The following is a 17,691-nucleotide window of genomic DNA, read 5'->3' as shown; positions in this document are numbered from 1 at the left end:
AATAGCGTATTCAGGTAGGTGCTTGTGAGATACTCTGATGGACGGGTGTTTGAGTTTGGGATTTTGCTCGCTAGTTTCTTTCCTATGGCGGAGAAGGAAACATTGAGTTTGTTTGCTGTTTCAGTTGGTGGGAGTAGGGGTTTGTCTGATTTTGTTAATTTGATTGTTTTGTTTTTGGATATCTTTTTAGTTCCAAGAATTTCACATAGAGTTTTCCAGGTCTTTTTCATATCACCTTTGATGTTGTGTAATCTGTTTTCATAATACAATTTTTTAGATCTTCTTATTAGGCTGGTAAGAGCGGATGAGTAACATTTAGACTGGTCTCTAGTTATTTGACCCATTATGTACTGTTTTTCATATTGGTGCTTTGTGCTAATGGATTTAAGGATGCTGGGTGTTAGCCAGGGACTATTCAGTCTCTTAGCTGTGATCTGTTTAGTTTTTTAGGGCAATGTTTGTTATAGAGGTAAAGGGCTTTTTTTTAGAAAATTATTTATACATTCATTTATATCTGTATATGTTTTGAGCTCATTATGCCAGTCAATGTTATTCATAGCTGCTATAAAGTTATTAACAGCTGTCTCGTTATGTAGTCTGAAGGTAACTTTAGTAATGTCTTGGGGCAATTTACCTAGATTGGTTATGAGAAAGATTGGGTAGTGGTCTGTGGTGTTATCTGTGATTATGCCTGATGTTAGAGGGGATTTGGTGTTAGTCCAGATGTGTTCTATTAAAGAGATACTAGTCTTGGAGATTCTTGTAGGCTGAGATATTATTGGAAGCGACAAGCAGTTGCTCATAGTGTTTGTAAATTCGGTTACTTGTGGGTCCTGGTCATATAGTAGATTTATGTTGAAATCTCCTGTTAGCAGCAGGTGGTCTTTGTTCATATATGCATGAGTTATCAAGTTTCCTAATTTTTCACTAAAGTGGTAAATGTTTGACTGTGGTACTCTGTAGATGTTTATAACTGTGAGGGGTTTTTGCAGGTCTTTTGATTTAAATTTAGCTATGATATATTCACCATGTTCATCCTTTGTGCAAGATTTTTTGATACATTCAAGTTGATTTGAGTAGTATATAGCTGTTCCACCCCCCTTGCTGGTCTGTCCTACAGTTGTGTATGGCTGTGTAACCAGGAATGGCACAGACATCTGCAGTACCAGGCTTTATCCAGGTTTCTGTGAGTGTGATGATTGACATAGTGGCATGCAGGGAATTGAGTAATGCTGTGAGGTCATCGTAATGTTTGCTCAAGGATCTGACATTGTAATTAAAGATAGTTATGTTATTGTTTGCTCTGAGTAATGTCTTTGCTTGGTCTGCTGTATAATAATTACATTTGCTGTTTGATTCATGTAAGCCATTTAATAAAAAGTTTACATCAGGATGAGTGCCTGTAGTCATAAGAATGAGAGTGACTCTACAACTAGTTTTTTGAATAAAATATTATAAGATTTATAGTGAATCTATAACTAGACTTAGGAATAAGACTATGTAAATATTCTAAAACTAAAAAAGAATAAAAGAGCTAGGGAATATTATAGTACAACAATGAAATTATACACTTTAGCACCTGAATTAGCACCTTTATTATTTTAACAAATGTGAGTATATGAACTAAGGTAGATATTTAAAGCTAAAATAAAGGAGCTAGTGAACACAATAACAAATGAAAGAAAGTAAAATGCTGTAGTACCTGAGTTAGCCCCTTAATTATTTTAACAAATGTGACTATATGAATGTTATGGGGCTATAGGACCCAACATGTATTTATGTATCTGTAACAGTTACTCTGGAATACCTAATTATATTGAATTGATGGGGACACAGCACTTAAATGGCCCTAAGGGAAGACCACCCTTAAGGACTGAGAGGCAGCTGGGTCAAGCCTGTTTTTCTCAATATAATAGGTTATACTATAGACACACACATTTAAATAAGTAGTTTAAAAAGTTGTATTTCTTTTGTAAGTAAAATAAGGTGCGGCAGAGTTGTGGTAACTAGAGAATTGTACCTGGCAACAGTCTTTTGTTTGTTTGGTGGGTGTGGGAGGAGCTTAGCTAGGCCCCTCCCTCTCTCTCACTCTCCTTGGTGGCTTCAAGCTGGTAGGACCTTTGGGTCCTTCTTTTTATTTTTTGGGCATTATGTGTGCCCCAGGGGTGAGTTTTATACCTTAAGTTATAGCCATCATACCCAGGGTGACTATGGTGTGTCAAAACATTGGTTAGTCCAGAGATTAGTCAAGAAAAAAGAAGGGCAAACTGTTCAGATGCACCATGTGGGCTGTCCTAGAAGAGCAGCTAAGGGGTGTGCAGGCTTATGTTTTGAATATGTGAGTGCTGTAATTGTATATTCTGTACATATCTATATAGAATACAGTTCTATTTTTGTAATAGTAGTTTAAATAACCTGTGAAGAGGGCTGGTGAAAGGATTTCAGAGACACTGAGGATGATCAATCATGAATGTATTACTCTAGACTGATAAGGCCTTTATGTGAAAGCTACCCCACACTAGAACATTGTTGCAACCCCTGAATGGGTTACAATGATTATTATGTATATATAATGTATATTACCTTTTCATTTAATTTTATATTGCTTATATTTGCGATAATAGCTAAATCGTAAATGTATGACTTTATATTATTATTTGACTGTTATATTGTTATTTGACTTATGTTGTTAGGATGTACATAATATGTGCTCAGTTCAAGTCTTGCTTGTCAAACTACTGTAATTATCGCTTGTCGCTCGTTATACTGCCGGCTTCTGAGCTGTGCTGTCCACGGGGCTATCACGTGATCGAGGGGGGGGTGTCCTCACCTCTCGTGAAGTATTCAGTCTGCTTGAGACTCGCTTGGTGGTTGGACAGATTGTCTGTCTCATTATTCTTGTTAGTTCTGTAGAACTCTGTTCACAGAACATTGTATAGACTTAGTGATTTTCGACGTTGTACTGAAGTTGTGTGTCATATAGACACTCTGAGCATCTCAGGTCCCGAGCTATAGCTTCTGACCTAATTTTGTACTGGTTTCTGTGTATTGTCACAGTCAGGGTTTTTCCTATGCTGAACTTAGATTCAGTAGTATGGGAGTTTTGTAACTTTTGTGGAGGATCTGCTGATGGTCCCTACTTAGTGTCGTTATATTATCTCCTTGATCCTGATTGTGTCGCAGTCGCTTGTTATATGGCTATTGGTCTTAGCATTCTTTTCATTGTTCAAGCAGACTGTTCTGGTTGCCAGTCGGTCAAGAAGTTAATTTATGTGAGGACTTTGTCAGTCACTTGTTTAAGTCTAGTCGAGTCGTGAGACATAGTGAACTACTTAGAGCACTTACATACATACACAAACTTACTTGTACATATTTGTAATATCTTATTAAATGTTAATGTACAAGACAGTACTTAAGAATTATAAATGTGATATGTGCTTTCAGCACAATAATATTGAACTCGAGAGATTGATTTTATTTTGATTGCTGTGATTAATTTAATTTGATAATATACCTCTAGACTTAATAAATTTATTAAATTTTAATTTCTCTAGTTAGTAGCCTACCAGTTGTAATCCTGAAGCACTATTGAATAATACTGATTTATAATGGATAATTGGACAAGGATACTGACTACTTGTTACGAAAACCCAGTAACAGGCTGGATGCTAGAAGGGCAGTCCTTTCTAGTATTCACTGGAGATCTCTAAGCTTTTAGAATCGCGTTTTTTGTAACAAACATGTAGTGAGAACCATACAATCAAAGTTTAAGGGACAACAACATAACATGGGGGCCTGTCTGGGAGAGTTATCTGACTGCTGAAATACTTCAAAACATTCTTTGAACTATATGTACTGGTATGGGGTAATAACAGTTGCATGTTTCTGGTAGGAGAAGATTTACCAAGGTGGTGTCAGTGGAAGTGTTGTTTTCATATATTAGTTTAGAGGTTGTTTTTCTCCTAAGGTGGGAGAAAGGCTGAGTAACACATTTTTGTTGTGGTTATGGTAAGTGCTATGTGCATATTTTACATTCAACTTGTGTTATTTTATGTGCCCGTGGGAAAACTTTGTCCACTGATACTGTAAGAGGAAAGTAAGTGTTTAAAGATAAAAACTATGTCAGAAGTTGAGTCCTTAAACTTTTCAGGCTTCAGTGAGGAAGGTAATAATTCATCAGCAAACATGCCTGATAACAGTAACCATGAGGGATCACCTACTCCAGGTGATATGGAAATGGAGAGGATGAGATTTAAACTAGTTGTGATAGAGGCTGAAATGAAATTAATGAAAGCTAAGGTTAGTAGGTTCAGAACAAGAGCCTGATCAGTATTGTAACATAACTAAAGCTGCAAATTTTGTCCCTAAGTTAACTAAAACTGCAAGTTTTGTCCCTGAGTTTACAGAGTGACCCAAACAGATATTTTTCATTTTTTGAGAAGACTGCTTTGGAGCAAGGATGGCCCAAAAAGAAGTGGGCTACCCTAGTTCACACACAACTTGTCGGTAAAAGATTCCAGAAAGTAGAGACTGGAGGGGAAAAATTTTCTATGATAAAATTGAAGAGGAAGTATTACTTGCATACCAAATGATACCTGAGAAATATAGACAAAAATTCAGAAGTCAAAAATTTCGGGATGGGCAGACCTTAACTAAGTTTGAGAATGAGAAACTGTTTCTTTTTAAGAAATGGGTTTGTTCAGAGACTATGACAAATTAGTAGATCTGATGGTTCATGAAGAATTGTACAATACAATCCCTGTTGACCTCAGAGAATATCTGGAGGACAAAAACCCAGATAATCTTTCAGAAGCACTGGATCTGGGTGACAGATTCTTGGCTCGCAGGGAACTGGTAAGTAAAAACAGTCATGCTCCTTCCTCACTCATTCTAAGCCTTATTCCAAGTTCTATGGTCATAAAGGTAATTGGGACAAGAATTTTCAGGGACAAACAAAGGCTGAGGCACCCTCTAAAATAGAAGGAAAAGGTAAGTCAGCTGGAGCTCAAAGTTAACCTAGACTATCAGATAATGTTCAGGTCCTTGGGTAAACAGTACCAGTCCTACACCAAATGGTAAAAATGCCTTTAAGAGTTATGCCTGTAACTACTGTAACAAAACTGGACACAAAAGTTTTGCTGGTCAAGATGGCGAGATCAGGAAAGGAAGGAACCATCCCAGGGGATCCTAACTGCAGAGATACATCCAAATGCCTGCATTAGGTCTTCAAAGCAAGATGAGGAGGAACCTTTGGATCTAGACCCCAGGGTGTGTGTATTTTCTAGTAGGTACACAGTTGGTTTGCAAAAGGATGTAGGCAGAGTTGAGAACATACCGTCCTTGAGAGATGGATGTAGCACCTACTCCTTGCTACGTGCTGGAGTGCTGCCAGTGTCTAAGGATACCTATACTGGGGTAGATATATTATTGAAGGGTATTGCAGGTTCAACCATAAGGATACCTGTACACAAATTATGAGCAGAATCTGCATACCAAGTTGGCTATCTCCCTGTAGGTATTTCAGATGAAATTCCCTTCGAAGGGAATAATGTTAGACAGTGAGGAACAACTAGTTTGGGGGGAACCAAGTCCCAAAGGTTGGGAGGAGAAGACTAGGGAAAGCCTGCCAGACCTTCTCCCTGATGGTTCCACCATGAGAAGTATGGCTCATGATCATGCTACCAATAGTCTTCATGATATTTCTCATGAGGATGGTGAGGGCTTAAGTCTGGAAACCCTGTTTTCTGATGTTGAACTGCAGTCAGTTGAAGAAAAGGATGTTCCAGCCAGAGGTGAGCATGACTGGAGAATGGATCAGTTAAGTAGTGTGAGAGAGGCTGCACCTACTAGGTTGTAATTAATTTCTGCACAGGAAAATGTCACTCTTAAGCTGATCAGAGCCTCAGCTGTTGCTGAGGAAGAGATTTTACAATTAAATAAGTGTTTTCATTTCAGGGAGGAAACTCTTACAAAGAAGTCGCCTTTGTTTGCAGTACTGATGGAAGGAGAACAAGGGTTTTGTCACCAGATGGTGATGTCCAAGGTTTCTAGGCATTTCTTCTGGTCTCAGCTGTGGGAGACTGTCAGAGAGTATATTAAGACCTATCATGTCTTTCAATTTATAGGGAAACCTAGTCAAAGTATTAAACCTGTTCCCCTTCAGTCCATTACAGCACCAGGTGAACCCTTCAGCAAGCTGGTAGTAGATGTACTTGGTCCATTCCCAAGGACCAAAGTGGGAAATGATTATTTACTCACAATTATTTGCTCCACTACCAGGTACCTGGAAGCAGTCCTTCTGCATAAGATAACAGCTCATGTAGCCTTAAGGGCTTTGATGAAGTTCTTTTTTCATGTTTGGTTTTCCTCAAGAGGTGCAAACAGACCAAGGGCCTAACTTTACCTCAAAGTTTTCAACTGCCTATCACCCTTCATCTCAAGGGGAAATAGCGAAATTACACCAAATCCTCAAGACAATGATGCAAGCCTATGGTATAGACCATACTAACAACTGGGATGAGAGGATCTCTTTCTTTATATGTATTTGCTGAGTGGGGAAGCACTTTGGAATCTCTGAGCTATTGGCATGGGGAGGATGGTGATGCTTCCCCCTTGGAGCTTTTTCTCAGTTTCAGACACTGTTTGGTTCATATGAGGTGGATGGTATCAGTGAACGTGCCCATCAACCAGACCAGGATGATGATGTGGGACCATAATGTGGACCATAATGCTCTGGAGGCTGGAGAGGAAGTGCTGATGCTGGAGTCAATTCATGTGAAAATCTGTATGGCAAGTTGCTGTGAGGTAAACATGTTATGGGGGAAGTTCCCAGGGGTTAGATATAAAACACACACACCCGAGCAGGAAAAGAATGAGTATAATGTACACAGTAACCGATTAAAAGGTTTGAAGTCATGTCAAAAATTCAGAGAGACCAATGTTTTAATGGAATGTAAAGGGGTGCAAAACAGTAATCTATATGAAACAGCAAAGGTGTATTTAAGAAACAACATATTTGTAAAGGATTTTGGGAAACATATTTGGTTTTAATGAGAAAAATGTTGGAGAGTTGGCTCAGCCACCTTGGAACTTTATAAAAGTTTGGGATGTTAGTAATGTGGAAAAGTTGGAACTCCATGAAGTAATTGTTAAGAAAGCTAAGCCAATTCAACAACTCTTTTTGTGGGAAAAATCTGTATGAAATATGGGATATAGAGGAAGTAGTGAAATTCTTCTAATACCAGTTTGTAGTGCTTAGTGAGAGTCAGTGGGCATTCCCATGCTTCATGGTTCCCAAATTAGATGGCACCCTGGGCATAAACACTGACTACCACAAAGTACATTTAACAACTAAGGTTTACAGGTTTAGAAAGATTGATGATTATGATTGTTTTATGAAAACAGGCCTTCACTTTATTCATGTCAATGCAAGATCACTTCTTCCTAAATTAGCAGAGATTAGGATTCTAGCTAACAAAATTAGGGCGGCAAAAATAACCATCTCTGAATCTTGGTTGGATGATACGGTGACTGACGACGAGGTCAAAATAGATGGTTACAATATAAAACGTTTAGATAGGAACAGAAAGGGTGGTGGAGTATGTGCCTACATTAGAAATGACTTAGCTTACAACCCAAGACCTGATTTAAATAACAATAAACTGGAGATTCTATGGTTTGAAGTGCTGCTTCCTAAGACCAAACCCATCTTAGTAGGAACTAGTTACCGCCCTCCTACCCAGAACCAGTTCTTAGAAGACTTTTCCAGAGTCTTGTCCGGAGTTGAAAACAATTGCGAGACAATAATACTGGGCAACTTCAACATCTGTTTTCAGCAGCAAAATAACGGGCTATGCAAAAGGTATAAGCAAATTCTAGGATTAAATAGTTACACTCAACTAATTAATACTCCAACCCGGATCACACAGTTCTCAGCCACCCTAATTGACCACATACTTTGTAACCGCTCTGAGAACATTAGTCAGTCAGGCGTCATTACCACAGGTCTTAGTGATCATTTCGTCATTTACTGCACCAGGAAAATCACTAGGGATAGGATAGGCCTACACAGGACAATAAAAATGAGGTCAACTAGAAACTACAGTAAAGAAACACTGGTAAATAGGCTACACAATTGTGACTGGACAGAGATAACAAGTTGCACGGACGTAAACGATGCCTGGGAAAAACTCAAAACAATGTTCACTACCATCCTTGATAATATTGCACCAGTTAAAGAGGTTAGGATTAAACGAAGAACTGAACCCTGGATGAATACTGAGATATTAGATAATATGAAATTCAGAGACCAGCTGCTAAAAAGATTTAAAGCAAACAGACAGGATATTGCAGCACTAAATGAATTCCAAAGGGTGAGGAACAGAGTACAGAGACTTATAAAAGGAGCAAAGGCAAAGCACTACTGCTCAAAAATTGAAGAGTATAAGCATAACCCCAGAAAGCTCTGGCAACAACTAAAACAGTTGGGGTATAGCCATAAGCCAGTAGATAGGTCTAACATAGTACTCACTATCGATAATGAGGTATGCCACGAAACATCTAAGGTGGCAAATTGCTTTAATTCATACTACACATCTGTTGCATCAACACTAGTAAGTAAACTACCAGCTGCATCAAATACCTTTAACACAGACTCTGATAAGTTTCAAACATACTATACCAATAAAGGGGTAACCCCAAACAGTTGTCAACTAGTAAGTGTATCTCACGACTTTATTCAAAAAGAACTAAGCAGGTTAAACCCAACTAAGAGCACAGGCCCTGATAACATCCCGTCTAAGTTCCTAAAAGATGGTGCTTCTGAACTGTCAATCCCTATTGCTCACATAATAAATCTATCAATCACCACTAATACCGTACCGGAGGGGTTCAAGGAGGCCAGAGTTACTCCTATCTTCAAGAAAAATAGTAGGTCTGATGTAAGCAACTATAGGCCTGTTAGTATACTCAGTATAATATCTAAAATTCTAGAGAGGGCGGTGTATTCTCAAGTAGTTAAGTACCTTAATGACAACAACATTCTCCATAGCTATCAATCGGGCTTTAGAAGATCCTACTCAACCGACACCTCCCTTATTAATCTGATGGATTACCTGAGAACTGAAATGTCAAAGGGGAACCTCATAGGTATGGTAACCTTAGACCTGCAAAAGGCCTTCGATACTGTCAACCACAATATATTATGTAATAAACTTCAAGCTATCGGTATAGGTTCTGTAGACTGGTTTAAGTCCTACCTTAGCAACAGGAGACAAATAGTCAAAATCAACAAAACAGAATCAGAACCCCTGCCGATAACATGTGGAGTTCCCCAAGGTAGTATTCTGGGTCCCTTATTATTCTTATGTTATGTCAATGATATGCCTATCAGTGTCAAGTGCAAACTCCTACTGTATGCAGATGACAGTGCTCTGTTAGTGTCAGGTAAAGACCCACAAGATATTGCTAATGTTTTAACACTGGAACTGGAGTCCTGCAGCAAATGGTTAGTAGACAACAAACTATCATTACACCTAGGGAAAACTGAAGCCATTCTCTTTGGCACGAAACATAAACTGAGAAGGGTAAATAATTTTAATGTTCAATGTAATGGGGAGCCCATCACTTTGGTTTCATCAGTAAAATATTTGGGAATCCCCTTTGACCCATGCATGTCAGGAGAATTGACAGGGAACAGTGTAGTAAAGAAAGCGAATGCCAGACTGAAGTTCCTGTATAGACAAGCACAGAGTCTACCTACTGAGGCTCGCAGGACCCTATGTCTAGCCCTTATACAATGCCATATGGATTACGCTTGCTCTTCTTGGTACTCTGCCTTGACAAAAAAACTGAAAGATAGACTGCAAATCACCCAGAACAAAATCGTAAGATTCACCCTGGGGCTGGGACCAAGAGAACATGTAGGCCAGGATGAATTACAGCAGTTGGATATGCTGAATGTTGAAGACAGAGTAAAACAACTGAAGCTAAATCATGTTTATAAAATTGCTCACAAACAATGTCCAGAATATCTTGCTGTCAATTTTGTCAAGGTTGAGAACCAAAGCAATCATAGTACTAGGGGGAGAGAGCACAACTTTGTAGTACCCACAGTCAGTGGCCAGGCTTCAAACACCTTTTATTGTACAGCAATAAAGTAATGGAACAGACTGCCCGCACATGTCAAAGCCAGTCATAGCATGAACCAGTTCAAGAAGAGTGCCAAAAGGTGTCTGATGAATGTAGCTACAGAAAGGGAGGGGAATGATTTTCTATTTTTTAGCTAACATACGTGTAAATTTTACCTTATTCCTAGTAATGACCCTCGTATTGTAGATAGTCTTAATGACCTTGGTGTAGTAGATAGTCTTTTTAGTATGATAATAAGATGTTATCTTCATTGTAGAATAATAAGAAAATATTATAACCTTTATATTATAATAATAAGGTAAAAGGACCCCAATGGAAATAAGTCACTCTGTCTGACTTTTTTGGGTTATCCTAGGTTCTCTACACATATGCTGCTATGTATGATAATTCTATGCAACTGTATTTGTGTATACCTGAATAAACTTACTTACTTACTTACTTACTGATGCACTAAGAGATGCAAACATTTTAAATAAACTAAAACATGGGGTAGGAAGATGTGATTTCCATGGCCTGTGTGCCAGTACCATTTCCATGTGTGTAATGCAAATTGTGTTCATTGTGTACTTAAAATTTGTGTGTGACATGGAACGTGGTGGTATTTGTGTAAACTTGATGTACACAACCTGGGTGCAAAGAGATGTCTTTGGTGTTTGTTTTTGTACTGCGAGAGGTTGCAGAATTGTTACTATCTATGAACAACCTTCTAAGTCTAAATGTCAACATTTTACCACAGGAAAGAAAATTTTCATTTTGGGGCTGGCTATTAAGCATTTGTTTATGTTTCAGGATCTCTTTATACTGTTCCTGTGTATGGTGACTAAAATCAGACTCTTAAAATGGGCTTTGTTCCTACAGCCTTTTAATTTGGAAGTTAAATATATAAAAGGCTCAGAGAATGTGGCTGCTGATGCTCTCTCTAGATGTTTCATGTAGATGCATGGTGTGTACTTTGTACAAAGTGTTTGTCGTGTGCTGACCTTGTTGTTTTTGCAGTGGTGAACTCTCAGCGAGCATGAGTACTCCCTACCAGCCATCCAACTGTGAAGGAGATGAGTCAGAGCCAAAAGTGTGATGAGGCTCAGTGTATATGTATGAATTTGTGACTTGAGACAGAGGTTGACAACCTTCGATAACATGAGACGTTCAGGAAGGTATGTGGTATATTGTGTCTTGGTGTGCTGTATGTACGAAACGGCCCGACGATTTGCCTTTGTGGTCCATTGAACCCCTCCATGTTCCGTGTCAGCCTCCTCTTCATAAGGTTCGAGGATCACCTCACCGAACCAAACAGTGAGACTGTAAGTCTCACTGTTTGGTTCGGCCACCAGGTGAGAGACACCTTGACATGTTTTGTGAAGTTTCCTGCCTGGTGTATACCTGACTGCTCTGGGTTTGGCTCTACTCTCATTTCCTGATCAGATGGAAGTGCCAGTGAAGATGAGTTTCAAGGTTTGGGTGAGGTTGTGACCGAAACTAATGACCATAATACCGGTAATAGTGAGGAAAACCCAGACGACCCTCAGCCTTCCACCTCTGCTACTGGGCTGTCTTGTTCATGTTCAGTTGTACCAGAATCAAAGAGGAAACTCCTATTTTCCCTAATCCCAGACTTAGATGTGAGCATTGGTAATGATAGTAATAGTGAATATGAACTAAAAGCTCCTGAAAACAGTTCAAGTAGTGATAGTGAAGTGGAATATTCTCCAGCGAAGCGTCAGTATATACGACGATATATGCGCTCTGGTAGTGTGCCAAATGCTATTCCAAGAGGAAGAAGTACATCCCGTGGCTGTACAACAGGAACAGACAGTGAAAATGAAGATGATAGTGTTGCAATTGGGATGGAAAATGTGCATCGTGGTGGTGCCGGCCGTGAGGCAACAACAGTGGGCCATGCTGCCACCCACGCCGATGCCTCAGCTGATCTACAACAAAGGCCACCATCCCCCACCCACGCACCACACCAGCTTCCACAACCACAACCTCCACAGCCACCTGTCAATATCCAGTACCCACCAGCAGACCACACCTGGGAATGGCAGGAAGCTGCCAATTTTGTTCCAAATCCCCACCAGTTTGATGAAAGCCAAAGTGGAATATGGCCATCTTGTACACTGGGGAACAATGCCAGTGAACTGGAATGTTTCAAGTTATTTTTGACGAACCCCTGATGGAAATTATTGCCAGGAAAAGCAACAGATACTACGAGTACACCATGGCAAACACAATACTTTCACCAAAATCACGTCTACACCAGTGGAAGGAGATAACTGTGGCTGAGATGTATCTTTTCTTTGCCAAAATAATGCTTATGCCACATGTGTATAAGCACACTGTGAAAATCATACTGGTCAACAGACCGCCTGATTGCAACCCCAGGTTTCAGTGATATAATGCGAGGGAATTTATTTGTGCTACTATTACACATGCTTCACTTCTCAGACAAAGCCAGGCTTGACAGAAACGACAGGTTATATAAGATTAAGAATGTGTTTGTGTATCTGAAAGAGAAATTCAATGTGTAATTGCTTGTAATTGACGAGTCTTTGATTCTGTTCAAAGGAAGACACTCTTTCAAGCAGTACATACCAAGCAAGAGGAAACACTTTGGTATAAAGTTGTTTGTGCTTTGTGATTGCTACAGTGGTCTTGTATTGGATATTATTGTGTACATTGGAAGTTATACATTGCAAAATACCAGGAAGTTATTGGGCATCTCTGGTGATGTGGTTAGAACAACGATAGAACTATACCTTGGTAAGGGGCATATACTATATACTGATAACTGGTACACAAGCCCCTCACTCAGTGATTTTTTGCGAGTGAACATGACAGATGTGTGTGGCACAGTGTGTGCAAATCGTAAACACATGCCCAGGTTTGACGCTGGCCCTCGTAGAGGTGAGGTGCAGGCATTTCCTGCCAATGACATCATGGCATTTCGGTGGCATGACAAACGAGATGTCACACTGTTGTCATCAGTTCACCCTAACGAAATGACAAACACTGGCAGGCAGCATAGAGAGAGCAATGAACCCATTCTAAAACCTGCAGCTGTGATTGATTACACCCTCAATATGCGCTCAGTGGACAAATGTGACATGCAGATTGGGTTTGCTGATTGTGTTCGCAAGAGTTATAAGTGGTACATAAAACTCTTTTTTCATCTTCTGGACATTTCCATGCTCAATGCTTATAATATGTATAAGATGAGGACCAGAAATAAACCACCATATGGCGAATTTTGCTTGTCTGTCATCAGACAAATAGTATTCAAGTACCAAGGAACAACACCTACAATAGAAAACCGCCCACTAAATTATCAACAACTACCTTCTCGTCTGAAGCATGGTGATCACTTCCTAATAAAACTGTCTGCTACTGCTCTCAAGAAAAAGGCTCAGAAGAGGTGTTACGTCTCTGCACATACAAAAAAACGCCCACAACAATGCAGAGACACTCATTTTATGTGTGAGGAGTGTAAAACACCACTGTGCATGACACCATGTTTCAAAGAGTGCCACAGGCTGCAGAACTTCTAGAAACATTTCCTGTGACTGTATATGTGTATGTAAAATATAGAAAAATAGTAATAAACAACATTTCATATTGTTTGTGTTTGTAAACAACAATTATAAACAATATAATGACAACAGTGTTTGTGCAGTTATTATGTAGTAAATAAAGAGAAAAAAATTACAAAATAGTGCTCATATTGGTCTCACAGGCCATAAAAGTTACTTGAAAAAAAAAATGAAAAAATAATAAAAATAATACCAAAAAACTAAAACTAAAACCGGGTGACCGGCAGTCGGCGATGTTACCGTATGCCAGTCATTTTCTGTCAACTTCATGCTTCCATATCTCGGTAAGTATTGATGGTAAAAAATTTTTGTTTTTCCTATAAGATTTGAAAAAAAAAAACTATCTTTTCATAAAAAAATTGTTTTTTTTTTTTTTGTTTTTTTTTGTTTTTGAAAATTTTTAGACCCTGAGAACAAGTCTGGAAGAGAGCGTGTTGACCCTGAAAGGGTTAAAATTAAGAGTATAGTAATTTGTAAATGGATGGTTCAGAGAACCGACATGTTGATAAATTAGACACATGTGCAACTCTTGGGTATCTTTATTGAGGAAACGTTTCGCCACACAGTGGCTTCATCAGTCCATACGTAGGAGAAACTTGAAGAACAGTAGGAGAATGAGGTAATCAGTCCCTCAACCTTGAGTCGATGTGTTCAGTCCATCAATCTTGATGGACTGAACACATCGACTCAAGGTTGAGGGACTGATTACCTCATTCTCCTACTGTTCTTCAAGTTTCTCCTACGTATGGACTGATGAAGCCACTGTGTGGCGAAACGTTTCCTCAATAAAGATACCCAAGAGTTGGACATGTGTCTAATTTATCAGTATAGTAATTGCTGAATAAAGGGCAGTACAAGGTATTGGTATGTAGAGAACTATTTCAGGAGAAAATACATAAAGGGACTAAATTAAGTAGTGGTAAACAAAAGTAAATGGATCGATAATAACTATGATATAAAATTAATCTGGGAGTAAGATTTGCTTTATAGCATAAAATATGAGCAATTAATAGCACAAAATAGTATATGAGGTAGTTGGTACTAGCTAATAAAAGATGGTACAAGGAATTGCACAATAATGTAATAGGAACATACACTAATTTTATATTTGTAAATTGGGAGTAAAGGGTAAATTGGGTTAATTGGGTTAATGATAATAAGGGAATTATAACAGTGCTATAAATGGGAATAATTGATAATACAGATATTAATAAAGAGTAAATTTCTTATTAACAATAATAAACTGTAAATGGTTAATCTGGGAAGATTACACAATTTGAGTCACACAAGGAATTGTGTGAGAAACATGAGACAGTGAAATAGTAAATATTATTGGGGAAGTGATAGTACAGGGATTAGTTCAATAATGGAATAATAACATACACTAACGTAGTATGTATAAAGATTTGGTCACTAATGTTAGTCAGACTCTGTAAGGTTTGCATCTCAAAGGCAGTTTGCTAGTTCATTTTCATTTGTAATATAGTACACACAGCCTACATTTGTTTTCCTTACTAGAATTTTTCCATCATGTGCGAAGCACCGGTGAATTTTATCATTATTCTCCCGTTTTAGTTTTCAGCACTTAATATTAGTGTCAGAACAAAGACTGGCTATGAAATCACAAGAACTATTACAAATTGTAATTATCAGAGCATAAAAATTATATAAATTATAAAAATGAGAAAAAAGGTATATCGGCAACACTTTTGCAAGCGGCAGCACTTCATGTTGCCGTCAGGCAAGCGACAAGCACCGACTTTGCGGCCTTATATCTCCATAAGTACTGACTCTAAATTTTTTTTTTTAGGTTATTACATGTAAAAAATGTCCTCTTTACTAAAAAAAAAAAAAAAGACTTTCTTTTTTTTTCAAAATATTCGTAGCACTGAGCGAGAGAACGTAGATCTAAGTTTGGACAGTTAAGGGGTTAAGACGACAGGCTGATGTATTTGGGTACTGCTCATATGATTCATAACCCATTTCTTGCTGCTAAAGTGTCTGACACCTCAAATGCAGCGAATCAGATTTAAAAAATAGAGAACTAAGAGATGTTCTCAAACTCACCTTCTCGCCAATCTCTGTCAAATCCCCAGCTGGCAGCATGTCAATGTCAGGTTGAAGACCACATGCCTTCACCACCTGCCTGTATCGCTTTAACTCAAAGGGCTGACCCCAGATGATATTGTCTCTAAGAGAAGCATTTTGTAACCATGCCTGCTGTGACACGTACGCCACTGTTCCCTGAAAGTGGTAAAGGTGTGAGCCCAAAGTGGGGATAGGTGCACAGTAGATAGAAAAGGTGTTAGCAAGTTGGTGTTATGAGAAGTACATTTATTAAAAAAATTAACACAATTGCAATACCAAATAAAATAATGTTTAAAAAATTCTTAGAATGAATATTTTTTTATTTTTTTTTTTATTATCACACTGGCCAATTCCCACCAAGGCAGGGTGGCCCGAAAAAGAAAAACTTTCACCATCATTCACTCCATCACTGTCTTGCCAGAAGGGTGCTTTACACTACAGTTTTTAAACTGCAACATTAACACCCCTCCTTCAGAGTGCAGGCACTGTACTTCCCATCTCCAGGACTCAAGTCCGGCCTGCCAGTTTCCCTGAATCCCTTCATAAATGTTACTTTGCTCACACTCCAACAGCACGTCAAAAATGAATATATAGGAATAATTTATGGATTTGGAAAAGGCATATGACAGGGTGGATAGGGGGGCAATGTTGCAGGTGTATGGTATACCTGGAGACCTGGAGTATAGGAGGTAGATTACTGAAAGCAGTGAAGAGTTTTTACGAGGATAGTGAGGCTCAGGTTAGAGTATGTAGGAAAGAGGGAGATTATTTCCCAGTAAAAGTAAGCCTCAGACAAGGATGTGTGATGTCACCATGGTTGTTCAATATATTTATAGATGGGATTGTAAGAGAAGTGAATGCGGGGCTCTTGGCAAGAGGTGTGGAGTTAAAAGATAAAGAATCAAACACAAAGTGGGAGTTGTCACAGTTGCTTTTTGCTGATGACACTGTGCTTTTGGGAGATTCTGAAGAGAAGTTGCAGAGGTTGGCAGATGAATTTGGTAGGGTATGTAAAAGAAAAAAAATAAAAGTGAATATAGGAAAGAGTAAGGTTATGAGGATAACAAAAAGATTAGGTGATGAAAGATTGGATATCAGATTGGAGGGAGAGAGTATGGAGGAGGTGAATGTATTCAGATATTTGGGAGTGGACGTGTCAGTGGATGGGTCTATGAAAGATGAGCTGAATCATAGAATTGATGAGGGGAAAAGGGTGAGCAGTGCACTTAGGAGTTTGTGGAGACAAAGAACTTTGTCCTTGGAAGCAAAGAGGGGAATGTATGAGAGTATAGTTTTACTCTCATGGGTGATGAATGTTGCAGCGAAGAGAAGGCTGGAGGCACTGGAGATGTCATGTCTGAGGGCAATGTGTGGTGTGAATATAATGCAGAGAATTCGTAGTTTGGAAGTTAGGAGGAGGTGCAGGATTGCCAAAACTGTTGTCCAGAGGGCTGAGGAAAGGTTGTTGAGGTGGTTTGGACATATAGAGAGAATGGAATGAAACAGAATGACTTCAAGAGTGTATAAATCTGTAGTGGAGGGAAGGCGGGGTAGGGGTCAGCCTAGGAAAGGTTGAAGGGAGGGGGTAAAGGAGGTTTTGTGTGCGAGGGGCTTGGATTTCCAGCAAGCATATGTGAGCGTATTTGATAGGAGTGAATGGAGACAAATGGTTTTTAATACTTGACGTGCTGTTGGAGTGTGAGCAAAGTAACATTTATGAAGGGATTCAGGGAAACCGGCAGGCCGGACTTGAGTCCTGGAGATGGAAAGTACAGTGCCTGCACTCTGAAGGAGGGGTGCTAATGTTGCAGTTTTATAAACTGTAGTGTAAAGCACCCCACTGATAAGACAGTGATGGAGTGAATGA

The 17,691-nt window shown here is 39.0% G+C and overlaps 1 protein-coding gene across 7 annotated transcripts in view; it reads right to left on the bottom strand.

Annotated features, from left to right (window-relative positions):
* The window catches only part of LOC128685730 (ATP-binding cassette sub-family C member 3-like), a 406,756-nt gene that overhangs the window by 254,977 nt on the left and 134,088 nt on the right, over positions 1-17,691 (bottom strand). For all 7 annotated transcript variants that reach the window (XR_011392357.1, XM_070087955.1, XM_070087954.1 and 4 more), the window contains exon 16: positions 15,804-15,980. Coding sequence is in view for 6 of the 7 variants with exons in the window: in XM_070087955.1 (XP_069944056.1) it covers positions 15,804-15,980 (177 nt within the window). In the remaining variant the exon portion in view is untranslated. The remainder of the gene's footprint in view (positions 1-15,803; positions 15,981-17,691) is intronic.

The sequence above is a fragment of the Cherax quadricarinatus genome, chromosome 23 (assembly GCF_038502225.1).
Source record: "Cherax quadricarinatus isolate ZL_2023a chromosome 23, ASM3850222v1, whole genome shotgun sequence".
Classification (NCBI taxonomy): Eukaryota; Metazoa; Arthropoda; class Malacostraca; order Decapoda; family Parastacidae; genus Cherax; species Cherax quadricarinatus.
Note: the sequence above shows the minus strand (reverse complement) of the source record. Positions and strands in the feature narration are given on the sequence as shown.